At 34.6% G+C, this 12727-nt stretch overlaps 3 protein-coding genes across 3 annotated transcripts; 2 read left to right on the top strand and 1 right to left on the bottom strand.

Moving 5' to 3' along the window:
- Positions 1–161: 161 nt before the first annotated feature.
- On the bottom strand, positions 162–2222 carry LOC108866999 (cytochrome b561 and DOMON domain-containing protein At3g25290). The gene is made up of 3 exons (XM_018646616.2): positions 1880–2222; positions 1492–1746; positions 162–496 (listed from the first exon to the last, which is right to left on the bottom strand). Exons 1-3 carry the CDS (start codon positions 2045–2047, stop codon positions 218–220), a joined length of 702 nt encoding a protein of 233 aa, XP_018502132.1. The 5' UTR covers positions 2048–2222; the 3' UTR covers positions 162–217.
- A 600-nt stretch (positions 2223–2822) lies between these two features.
- Positions 2823–3665, top strand: LOC103943972 (stigma-specific STIG1-like protein 1). Its single transcript, XM_009354357.2, has one exon. It carries the CDS (start codon positions 3183–3185, stop codon positions 3663–3665), a length of 483 nt encoding a protein of 160 aa, XP_009352632.1. The 5' UTR covers positions 2823–3182.
- A 4633-nt stretch (positions 3666–8298) lies between these two features.
- Positions 8299–9223, top strand: LOC103949058 (stigma-specific STIG1-like protein 3). Its single transcript, XM_009360185.3, has one exon. It carries the CDS (start codon positions 8418–8420, stop codon positions 8868–8870), a length of 453 nt encoding a protein of 150 aa, XP_009358460.2. The 5' UTR covers positions 8299–8417; the 3' UTR covers positions 8871–9223.
- The last annotated feature ends 3504 nt before the right edge of the window (positions 9224–12727 follow it).

Here is a 12727-nt window from a genome sequence, read left to right as displayed (position 1 = left end):
CCAAGAGGAATTGCCTGCAGCAGAGCTTGAATCTAACCCTGGTTTAGCGAAGAGAATGATTCTTACCAACTCAACAAACCTTCATTAGTTTCCTCATTTATACCATTAAAACAGATAAGGGCGAACGAATTTATGTGGGAATTTGCTTGTATATCCCTTACTTGAAAATTAACAAAATATAAAAATTAAATTAATTGTAGAGTGATCAAGGAGAAGTCTACATATTGCTGTTGATATCCACTGCCTCATGCGTTAATTTCAATTTAACCCATTTGAAAATTTCTAACCCTAAAGCAGTAACACCTAAAACACAAAGTATTGCGACATAAGGCCATTTCCAATGTGGAGGATGAGCTTGATTTTTGATTCCTTCAAATATGTTTGCTATAGTTAGAGCAATTAGAGCGTAGCCTAAAAGATGATGGCATATCTTCACGTACTTATTGGAAAATCCTTTTTCTTCCTGCTGCTTAGGTCGCCAAAACATGGCAAGCATCTGCAAAACCATAGAAAATGTATCGTTAATTCTCGAAGCTACTCACATTTGACTCGACCCCTTTCGACAATAGTATTGATCTTTTTATTTGGGTTACAATTTATGAGAGAACTAAATCATTAGCTTATCATAATTTTGACTCATTTCTTCGATCACCCTTCACATATATATTATCATATACAAACTTGAGATATAGGTAAATTGTACATGCTTATTTGGTACAAAATGGGACGAACACGGCCTCCCCTGAGGGTAGCCAGAGTAGGCGGCCTCCTAGGGCACCCACTCCAGAGGCCCCACAATTTTTATTTATTTGTTATATATATATATATATATATATACATATTATAAAATTTGTGTATGTTCAAATAAGAAGTTTACAGAAGTCTTTGTCTAGATACAATAGCATATTGGGCTAAGCACAACATTTGTAAGATTCAATTGTTTTATATAATTACTTGATAAAAAACAGTAAACTTGTTTTGTACATAAAATGTTGAAAATTAGATTATGTAACTTAATTAGTACATTGACATCTAAAAACACAAGATATGTAAAATTTAGGTAATATTTATGTATCTGTATTATTCTGATATTAATTTTTAATGATGTTTGATGTAGATATATATAGATTTTTTCATGTATTTAGCGAATTTTGTTTTTATACATATTAATGTACAAAGAGTTAGAGGCCAGAGAACCCTAAGGCCCCATTTCAAAGGCTCGCTTAGGACCCTCCAAATTCTTAGGGCCGGCCTTGGGGACAAAACCCAACAAAGAAAATTAAACACAAAAATCTTAAATTAGCAATCCAATACTAGAACTCCCGAACAGTTAAACTTGATAAAAATGGTCTAACCATCAATTTTATACATACATGCATCTATCTTTCTAATTACATGATAATAACGCATTGAGTTAGAAAGATACATGACTATCTTATTAATTTCAACACAACCCTTAATTTAATCAACTACAAGGAGTTTGAGACTTACTTGTATGGCGGTGAATGTAAATATAATAATCCCAAGAGTGCGATGCGTTTTGTTACTGTGTCCCTTTGAAGAATGTCCAAGCAACATACCAATAAGCCATCCAACTGTGCCTACAACGGATCCACCGGTTTGACACGTTATGTGAACTGAATACCACTCCTTGCACTTAAATGGATATTTTCTGAAGTACCTTGCAGCTATTGCTCCAATCGGCAACAAAGTCCCCCATCCTATAATATTTAGAATCCCATGCGTCTGTCAATAATTTCTTCATTAAAATAGGCATAGAAAAATGGCCTCGCGATATAAAAAAAACAGCGCAAGTAGAGAGGCTAGTTATACAAATAAATGACTCTATGAAAACGTTTAAGCCTTAAATCAAGCTTACATTTCTTAGGTAATGCTGAAAAGGAGAAGGGCTTTGATCTCGCCATTTTCTTAGGTGTGCTGTGACTTCAATCTCTCCAGGGCTATGAGTGTTCCCTTGGTGATTGCATGATGAAGGGAGAGGAAAAATAATAAAACTGAGGACAATCAGGCTTTGATAACTTATCATGCTCTCTCTCTCAAGCAAAAGTTGTTTGAGGGGTGGTGAATCTGTCAAATTTCCGAAGTGATAACAAAGTAATGAGAAAAATCCTAAAAAAAAAAAATACTAATTTCACATATTATAGAAGTCTGTAAGTAGGATTGTATACTGCTTAAGATATGAAACTGTTTTGTAGCTTGAAAAAATTCTTAAGTAGTGCTTGGCTGTTGAGAATATGTGCTTTTCTTTGCAAATTAGGGAATCATGTTTGGCTTGTTTTAGTGGAAGTAGGAAAAATCAGATTTTATTCCCATCTTTATTTTCCTGCTCCCTGCTCCCTGCTCCCTTTTCCTTTTTATATGTTTGATACTAAGATGCAATTTTTCTGGGCTTAGTTTACTTTTCAAATTGCAACATGAGGGTTTCAGTTTCATCATGGAGTTAAATTAAATATTACATAAATCTATCATTGATGTGAAACTGTGAAAGTGAGAAAAAGGGTCGGTTTTGCAATTTTTATGTTCTTTTACTTAGACTTTATGGATCGAGAGATTTTTCAGTGTTCTGAGAAGACGGTACGGTACACCAAATGTGATAATAGTTGAAAATCTGAATAAAAAAATTTATAACCAATTATTTTATGACACTTGGTGTACTGGACCTTGTTTTCAGGACACTGAAAATTTTCTCTTATGGTTGGGTTACAGAATCAAATGGAAGGAGAAATTTTTAGTTGTGATGGGAACACAAGTGGTACACCACGTATTTTAATAGGAGTGGTGGGAAATTTTATTTTTTAAGTTATTAACTTTTTAGCACACATATTCTACAATTTGTATAGTGACATGTGGTGTACCACCCCGTGTACCGGTTACACTGAAAATCTCTCCAATAGAAGGGCAACTTTTCTTTATGCCCAATCAAATGATTTCTTCATAGAAGATTTTCAGTAATATGTAAGTAGCCTTTTGAATTGAGACCATTAGTGCACCATACAAATAAAGCAAGACTTGTACATTCAGTTTCCAATTGTCAACTCTCCCCCCTAATGTTACTATAAAACCCCATGTCACATTGATTCCTGTTAAGTACCTCCTAAGCTCCTACCCCCCAACAAAAAAAGAAAAAAAAAAAAAGAAAATCACTAGCTTCTAATTTAGTCATGGCCATGAAGTTGATGAACATCTTCTTTACCCTCCTAGCAGCAATGGCCATTGTTGGAGCTGAAAATTTCCACGATGATCATATCGAAGACGTGGAAATGCAGACAAGTACTGAAGCAGAAGCAACTAAATTTCCTGAAATACCAGATGAAGAAGAAGCAACTACTTCTCTAAGAGGAGTGAACCGTTTTCTTTATAATCATAATAAAAATATACCACTGCCCAGTTATAATTGCGACAACTTTCCTAGGGTTTGTCGTGCGAAGAACAGCCTGGGGCCAGACTGCTGCAAGAAGAAATGTGTTGACGTGAAGACTGATCGGTACAACTGTGGGATCTGCGGCTACAGATGCAAGTACACAGAGATTTGTTGCAGGGGCAAGTGCGTCAATGCATCGTTTGACAAGAGGCATTGTGGTGGGTGCAATCAGAAGTGCAAGAAGGGAGACTTCTGTGTTTATGGGATGTGCCATTATGCATGATTATTTCACAGTATACTACTGCTATACATTTATTCTGTCATATTAATTATGACAAATTATACGTAAAGAGAGAAAAATTATTCTTATATTTATATGACCTAAAGCATTATTATTGTTATTGTAAAACCATTGCAATTAATGGTTTCAAAAGGTAACTCAAATGCAAAAAAATAAAATTCTCATATTGTAATTTGAGTAAAATAATAGGAAAACTAATGAAAATGACTTGAAAACTTTGAGTTTTAACGATAAAGACAAAATAAAGGGTAAAATGAATAGTACCATAATTGAATTTTTAATGTAAAAATATGGTTTTTCATTAAAATGAACAGTACCGCGAACTTTTCGTTAAAATTCTCTAACGTAATACAGTCATGAGACACTGTTTCAGGTACACGGAAACATTGACCATGCAAGTGTGGTGTGTATTTACACTTTCTATTTTATTGTTAATTGTACTTCGATCCCGCCCATCAGAAATCCTCCATCAAGAAGGGAATCGTCCGGCAACAAAATTATGTCAAACAAATATCACATTTTTCAAGAGCAATAAATGATATATGTACTTGTTCCATAATCAAGCTAGCTAGTGATTGAAAAATGCAATTCCCTTGTTGTATTGCTATGTCAAATATATATGCCATATTACAGGTGCATATAATTTGCTGCAAAGTCGTTGTTTTCATGTGCTTAGGGAAGGTACGCAGTATCTTGTTGTTGCTTCTTTACTGAACCCGCTGTCGCTTACCCCTAATGCAATCAAGTTAACTTGCTTTGAATTTAGTTTCTTTCTACAATTATATAATTATAACAAAAACAAAAATGTTACTCTTAACATATTTTTTATACCGTATTTGTACCATCTCTTTTAGGCACTTGAGCCTGGGACTAATAAAATTCAGGGGAAATAGGGAACTAGTCTAATGAATATGAGATCCACATTTGTTAGCGAGGTGGTACAAATATTGTAAGTGTAGCATTACTCAATTCTTAAAGTTTTTATTTTTATTTTTTGATAAATGATACGATGTTCATTGAATGATAGGGAATACGTACATAGTTGAGGATAGGGTGCACAAATGAGCCTCGATAAAAACCTTGCGGGGGACGCACAAGCAACTTGAAAAGTTAACTATCCTCAATGTATTACAAATTATTGAATAGTAAATCAACTAACTGGATCTATCTTCAATCAAGATGTTCGTGACTAAAGTATATATATATAGGGCCAAATAGTATCCTCAATTCCTAATGTTAGGCACAAACCAAAGTGTGTGTGTGTGTGTTGCCAAATAGTATCCTCAATTCCTAGTTTTAATTAGTCAATACACCCACATGATCGACAACTTATGTGATTCTTCTCTTTTCACCATTTTCCATCTCACATTGGAATTTTGGCATCAATGGGGAACGTAACATCCCCTACCCGAGTCACCGAGTCTAGTCCTAGTCCATTGATAAAGATCCCATATCATAATGGCTGACAACTAATACACATGCATGTCTTCATATATGTTATTTTTCCTAATTCGTTTTTGGATGATGAAGAACTCATTTAGGTCTTGAAGAATACAAGAATTTTATCTCGAAATTTGACAAAATTAAATATGCTTTATATTGTGTGATTCCACTTAACTACACCGATATTTTTTTATGATAAAAACTCTTATACCTATGATGTTGACAGTAATACAAATTGAAAGACAGTATAATCGTAGACTGAGACTCGTCTTTTAAAAATCTTGACAACCAGTAAATTCAGTACAGCTGAATCTCTTTAAGTAGTTCCAGGACCCCTTGCTTTTTATCACATCTAAATATTCTCGCTCGCTCTCTCTCTCTCTCTCTCTCTGTGCCTTCCTCACATATCAATTTGCCCTTTGTTTTAGGGACTAAGTAATTTGCACCATAGTTATGGCCATGAAACTGCCCAAGTTTTTGTTCACATTGGTGTTGATAGCGGGCATAGCCATTTTCTCCTCAGCAACTCCAACTATTGAAGAGACACATGGTAACACCAAATCACAAAACCATAGTAGTTCTATCAGTCGGTTTCTTGGTTTGCACGAGTTTGTAGGGCATCGACATCGACCAAGGATAACTTGTGAGAGGAGTCCAAGAATTTGCTGGGCAATGGACAGCCCAGGACCTTACTGCTGCAACAAAAAATGCGTTAATGTGATGACTGATAAACATAACTGTGGAATGTGTGGAAGAAAGTGTAACTATTCAGGACTGTGCTGCAAAGGGAGTTGTGTGTATCCCTCTGTGGATGAGAGACATTGTGGCAAGTGCGACAACAGGTGCCCAGCGGGAAGCTTATGCGTCTATGGGCTCTGCAGTTATGCTTAATTAAAAACTTAAAACATAATTTTATATACAGTTAAGAATATATGTGTGATTGTTAAAAATAAGGCCAAGCTATCGGTACTCCTGACGGATTTGCCGGAAGCCGGGACATGGATAACGTAGTGATTCGAGCCGGTGGCCGAAGACCTGCTAGCGAAGGAATGCATTTTGTTTACTTGAGTTATATATTGTAGTTAAAAAAATAATGTTATCAATCATATCAATATCGTTGAAATACATTACGGAATCGGTACTAAAAAAATGAGTAAAAAAAGCATCGTTCGATATAGATATATATACACATATGTACACACGGATCAAGGTATGGAATACGTAATTTAAGTAGTAAGATCATGGCTTTATTATCCGTATATAATCGAACAAGTTAATGTAATGATTAATTGGTGGCATGCGTGGGGCAATTTTGTGTATATACAAATTAAGGTGAAAATTGGAAAAAAGTGCAACTGCATGTGATGATATGATAATTTGTTATATTACGTACAGGTTCGTCCAAACAATATACTTCAGTATTGCGTGATGATGGTAATAGCATTCTTTAGTTAGCAATTCGAAACGATGCTGCGCGCACGCACAGTACAAATACATACTTCGATACCACGAAAAACTATTTTGTCATAAAACTACATAAGATCAGGAACCATAGAAGAAATGCAAATCTAGTCAATCAACCACCACTTTGTTTGCTATCAGAACCGGCTGAAATTTTTTCGAAAGCATATATATATATATATATATATATGCGAAGTAAGATATTGAATGTCTCTAATTATATATTTGGAAAACCGAATTAAATGAACTACACATAAAAGATATTATGTTGATAAAGAAGCGTTAACTTCATTTTGCACAAAACATATTTTCTATATAAGAAGTTAAATAAAAAAACCAAAAATACTATTCTTACCATTATTGTATCATCATTTGTATCATCTCTCTAATAGAAATGGAACTCACATGTGTTAGTGGGCCTACCTCTATTAGAGAAATGGTATAAGTGATGATACAAGAATAAATGAGAAGTGTAACACTACTCATAAAAAAATGAACAATACTTGGCTGCTAAATTTTCAACAGCCATTCTTGCTTTCACCTAATTAGATTTGAACACGTGTTTAGTTTGTGTTTAGAATTTCAATCGTTTGAACATACGTTCAAATTTGATTGGATAAAAGCAGGAATAGCTGCTGAATTTTCAGCAACCAAGTATTATTCTAAAAAAATTAGTTTTAAATCGAACCATCAAACTACAAAAACTAAAGTGATTGAAAAGGGGCAAAGAAAACAAAAAATTGACTTGCGACCTAAAACCAATACATCATAAGGATACGGATGAAGAAAAATTATTTTAAAAATATCTAAATGTATCACGGTCTGGTGGTATTTCTCTTCGCTTAGAAGTGAGAGATCTTAGGTTTGAATTTCGTGGATGGCAAATTCGATACCAAATTAGGCTGCCCATTGTGTGACTTAGCCGAACTCCCCCTCCCCCTAGTGTAAAAATATCGATGTGCTAAAAAAAAAAATATTGCTTACAACTTTACACTTTAGAAAAACACATTTCAAACTCAAATAGTTTAGAAGAAGATTTAGTGGAAAGATTAGAATTTACTTAGAGCATGATATATATATATATATATATATATATATATATATAAAGCGTTTTTGTTTTTATATAAAACTTATAGTTGAAATGAGTTTAAACGTATATTTTGTTATGCGCAGAACCAAATCTAAGCTAACGAATTCGAATTGGATGGTGTGGTCACTCTCCTGGAAGCTTCTTCGTTCATACATATTGGTCAATGGTCAGTTATGTGATTCCAAACGTATACTAAAGAAGAAGAAAATGTCAACATAGAGGCTCCACAAGTGCTTCTGTAACGGTTTCCCCCTTTGGAGAATGGACTAACTTTGGTTTCTTGGACCACTGAAATAACAAGAAGGCGGGCTTGAGCTCACGTATGCACCAACACATATGCAATATATGCATGCATGAGTGTGATCAACCCAAGCGAATAAGAACACCACAGCGCCTAACCTGCCTACTTTATCATAAGTAAATTTGTATCTTCTTCTTCTCCATAAGTCCATATCCACCTAATTAATTTGGAGTACCAAGTTTCTTTGGAAGCCTAACTTTGTTTACTTAAACGCTTCGTAGCCCTTTGATTTAGACCAACCCATTAAGTAGATGAATACTCACACAAATTATGAAATTAATACCATCCATAGCCCCCTCTCATTCTTCTCTATAAATACTCCAACCCTATATGCTTCTTCATCCAAAACATTCATACATACGTTCATTACCATCTTCTCTTCCTTCAGAAATCTCTCCCCTTATACATAAAATACACCCGACTACGCAAACAAAACATCATGAAAGCCTTCAAGGTTTTTCTTGTGCTTGCCATGCTAATGGCTTTAGCCATTACTCTCTCTGCAATACCGGACCAAGAAGAATCGTTCTTGGACAAGGAAAATAACGATACAGATGATGCAACCGAAAGCATGCAGTCAGAAAAAACTACTTCTCTTACCGGAAGAAGCCGCTTCCTTGCCTCCCGGGCCGCTGTGCCCACATGCGACAAATACCCTAGAGTTTGTCGGGCGACGGGCAGCGCAGGGCGAGATTGCTGCAAGAAGAAATGCGTGGATACGAACACGGACAGAGTAAACTGTGGCATGTGTGGGAAGAAATGCAAGTACGGGGAGACATGCTGCAAAGGCAAGTGTGTGAACCCTAGGTCTGACAAGAAAAATTGTGGGAGCTGCAACAACAAGTGCAAGAAAGGCAGTTCATGTGTCTATGGGATGTGCAGCTATGCATGATAATTATGATGTCTTCATGATGCCATCAGCAGATAAATTATTCTACTCGATCTATATATTGCAATGAGTGTTTGGGGGGTACAACTATACTTGAAATTCTTCCGGTTACCAACTGGTGGAGGCTTAGCCAATTAATTATTGTTTATTATTAATTGATTATTTCTTTTATTACAATGTACCTAAAGAATACGTAATTTGTTAGAGAAGGAGGATCCGACCCGGATTCAGTTTCCTCTTAGGGTTAGTATTGTGTTTCCTTGTTCTTGTGTGCTTCGTAATTTTAGTATGTTAAGAAATCTTGCTTTGTACACCAAGTTACTATTTTAATAAATTACAATTATTAAATTCTCTCATTTCTACCTGGTATTAGAGGCCGGTTCTTACGAACTAAGGTCATCTCCAACCGATGGCTGATCAGAGGGCTCGTTTTAGCCCTCTGGCCCTCCAAGATTCTCCAAGATATTAATATTTTAATGAACAGTACATGGCCATATTTGCTTCCGTCTCCAACCGAGGGCCAAAGGGACAGAGGGCTCGTTTTAGCCCTATCACAAAAACCGTCTCCAACCGAGGGCCATAGGGCCAAACATAATTTATTATTTAAAAACTACAACTTAAATGTTGTTTAAGTTTCATGTTGTTAAATGTTTCTTTTAACAAATATGAAAAACTAGAAATGTTTTTAATAATTTGTTAAATGTTGTTAAAAACTACAAATTTGTAAAATAAAAGTTATAGGGAAAAAATAGAATTAAAAAAAATGAAAGATAGAAGTTATAGGGAAAAAATAGAATTTAAAAAAAATGAAAAATAGAAGTTACAAGAGAAATTTCATAAATAAAAAATAATAATAAAACTGTAAAAAAAAAAATTCAAATCAATCCTGTCGGATTGATTTGAATTCTGGCCAGCTCTCCAACCCTCTCCGATTCCGTGGGGCCCTCTGGCCTAGCCCGTTGTTGGAGACGGTTTTCGGGCTATTTTCGGCCCTCTAACCCTCTGGACCCTTCGGTTGGAGATGGCCTAAGTGGATCTCTTTCTCTCTCAATTATGAGGGGAATTATTATTTCCCATTTAATTAATTAAGTTCTTATTTGGAGATCATTTTCACCGCTCGATTTAATTAGTTTGGTACTGTACATATGTTAATTAGAAGGAAATTAATTTGTAAAGAAACAGCCAGTCGTGCATCTAATTGGATGAGACCATATCTATGTTGCATTGGCCCCCATGATATATATGATCGAACAGTGAGACAGTTAAAACTAGTTAAAACAGCATATGCCAAAAAATGGAGATCCTTTTCGTTAAAGGACATGTATATATACCTACATGTTTTTAAAATTCATCTATGTACCTAAATATTTGTATTTATGTATTTTTGTGTACCGTATGTCCGTACTTATAAACATTTGTGTTACTATATATTCATCTATGCACCCACTTGTTGTCTACTGTTACTTAGCTCCATCATTTTGAAATTTGATTTGAGTATTGCTCATTTAATAACCATCACTCTCTCTGCAAGACCAAATAACCACGAAGCAGCAGCATCAAGAAGCCGGTTCCTGGCCTCGAAGACTCCGGCGGGTAGGGGAGGATGTGGTCAAAACCCTCTTGCTTGTAGTGCCACCGAAGGTAGCCGAGGGCCTGATTGTTGCAACGATGTTTGTACGGATATGAGAGCAGACGCACTCAACTGCGGGGTTTGTGGGAAGAGATGCGACATGTCAGAGATATGCTACAACTCTTATTGTGTCAAACCAATGTCCGACAATCAAAACTGTGGCAAGTGCTTCAACCATTGCAAGATAGGCACTTCCTGTGACAAAGGGTTTTGCGACTATGCTTAATTAGAAATCATCATGACCCCACCCAGATCGACTACTTCTACTCAACCATAAGGATCACAATAATGTATATATGCACGTGTCTGTGTGCATCCCTATCCGTTACGTAGTTAATGGTTTATGTATTTAATTGCATGTTTTTTCTCTCAAATTACAACTGTCTGTACTTAGGTTAAGGTTATGAATCTTTGTGTGTGTGCGTGTGCGGACTCGTACAATGGCTAGCTTGCTAGAGATCATCGACATGGGCTTATGAGGGTTTTTTTTTTTTTTTTTTTTTTTTTTTTATGGCTGATGCATGTTTCTTTCTATTTTATTAGTTGAATTTTCTCATTTGCTACAACTAACTAAACAATTTTTCGTTCATTCTTAAACACAATCACATAAAGTTACTATCTTATTTAAATTATAATACATTAACTTAGTTTTTCATAATATACCTTAAAAGCGAGATCTATCAATCATGTTGATACAACATGACAAAGAGAAGGGTACCAAATAAAAATCTTAAAAAACAAGTAAATTGGATTCCACCAAAAAAAATGAAAAAAACCTTATAATTTATTGAATGATAATTGAAGGATGACAATCCTAGTACCTTAATATCATCTAAACTACCTACTAACAAAACCCTTTTTGTCAATCAAAAGTGGCAAAAAGACCAAATTAACCCTGTCAACAAAACTAAAGAAAAATAACCAAAATAAAAGTTATTAGCAATATATTAAATTAAACACAAATTAATTTTATGGGTTTTTTCCAACGCTTTACCATGAGGTAACCATATCAGTTGCCTATTCCACATTTTTTTTCCAAATAAAATAATCCTTAATAACAAAACAATTATTAAGAAACAATCGCTAAAGATATGAACAAATCTCTTCAAAGACGAAAAATTGTTTGAAGGTCGTCATCATTTCGGACTCTATACAACTTAGGGCATAATAGGTATTTGAAAAATATTTTAAAAGCTTGTTCATAAAATTAGGTCAACTCATTATTTTGTTTACTTGAAATAAAAGTCAATGCACCTAAATCAATAAGCATGATGTCATGGACTAAAACTATGAAATAAAAGTCAACGGAGGCATGATGTCTTGGATTAAAACTAATAGCTGACTAAATTTTTTGGAGTTATGTCTAATTATCCCTATAAAATACCTAAAGCGTCCGTAAAACTTAAAGCCCTAAATCAAAAATTGTAAACTATGGGAAATTTGGTCGGAACCAAGTCATGCTACTTTTGTGAGTTTGATGCACGTATTTATTCTCTTTGAAACAAGAAGTCATGGATATTTAGTACAAATTTGCAAATTTTATTTTTGTTGCCCTTATTTGTGCTATTTGACTATATCTTTAATCAATTTTGCCATTTAATTTATATTACATATCATTCACCCTTATTATAACATGTGGAATAATAAACCACACTATTACTTATAAAAAAAAATTCTCCATCGTAGCCTATTCCAAATGTTAATTATTTAGGTTCAATTATTCTCTTCTTGAATCCAGTCTATGTATCCAACTCTTAAAATAATACTCTCTGATTTAATAATTAATACTATGGTTTAATGATTATTCTCTCACTTATATGTAAGAAGCCTTTTGACTTATGTACATGACAAATCTGATACAAAAATATTATTATTAACCCATTGTATACTTTAACTCAAATCCCCCATTTTCTTCGTGTAAATATATCATATTCTACTAGGTCCGAAATTTTTATGTGCCCCTCACCTTTCATTGAAACATAAATTCCTGGCTAAGAATTTTATTTCTTTACATAACATAGGACGGTATACATTACAAAAGAAAGTCCACCAGCCTTAGCTCGTGCAACCACGTCTTGTATAGACCCAAAACTCTTACATACCAAAACATAAGCAAAAGCACTCCCTACTTTATTCGTGTGCACAATGTTCTCATTAGTCATCACCCTGTCCAATTCTCCCTATATATCCTCCTAATTCTGTTCGTTTTCTTAATCAACTCATAATTAAG

Source organism: the organism of the source record quoted next, unplaced genomic scaffold, assembly GCF_019419815.1.
Source record: "Pyrus x bretschneideri cultivar Hongxiangsu unplaced genomic scaffold, Pyrus_bretschneideri_v1 Contig19, whole genome shotgun sequence".
In the NCBI taxonomy this organism is placed as follows: domain Eukaryota; kingdom Viridiplantae; phylum Streptophyta; class Magnoliopsida; order Rosales; family Rosaceae; genus Pyrus; species Pyrus x bretschneideri.
The sequence above is the reverse complement of the archived record's forward strand: the minus strand, read 5'-3'. Positions and strand labels throughout refer to the sequence as shown.

What these genes read in the sequence shown, in the direction of transcription:
- LOC108866999 (XM_018646616.2), bottom strand. Translation starts at nt 2,047, where the DNA reads ATGATAAGTTATCAAAGCCTGATTGTCCTCAGTTTTATTATTTTTCCT. An exon ending in TTCAGCATTACCTAAGAAAT is followed by an intron (nt 1,747 to 1,879) that starts GTAAGCTTGATT and finishes AATTATTGACAG; the next exon opens with ACGCATGGGATTCTAAATAT. An exon ending in TTACATTCACCGCCATACAA is followed by an intron (nt 497 to 1,491) that starts GTAAGTCTCAAA and finishes ATGGTTTTGCAG; the next exon opens with ATGCTTGCCATGTTTTGGCG.
- LOC103943972 (XM_009354357.2), top strand. Translation starts at nt 3,183, where the DNA reads ATGGCCATGAAGTTGATGAACATCTTCTTTACCCTCCTAGCAGCAATG.
- LOC103949058 (XM_009360185.3), top strand. Translation starts at nt 8,418, where the DNA reads ATGAAAGCCTTCAAGGTTTTTCTTGTGCTTGCCATGCTAATGGCTTTA.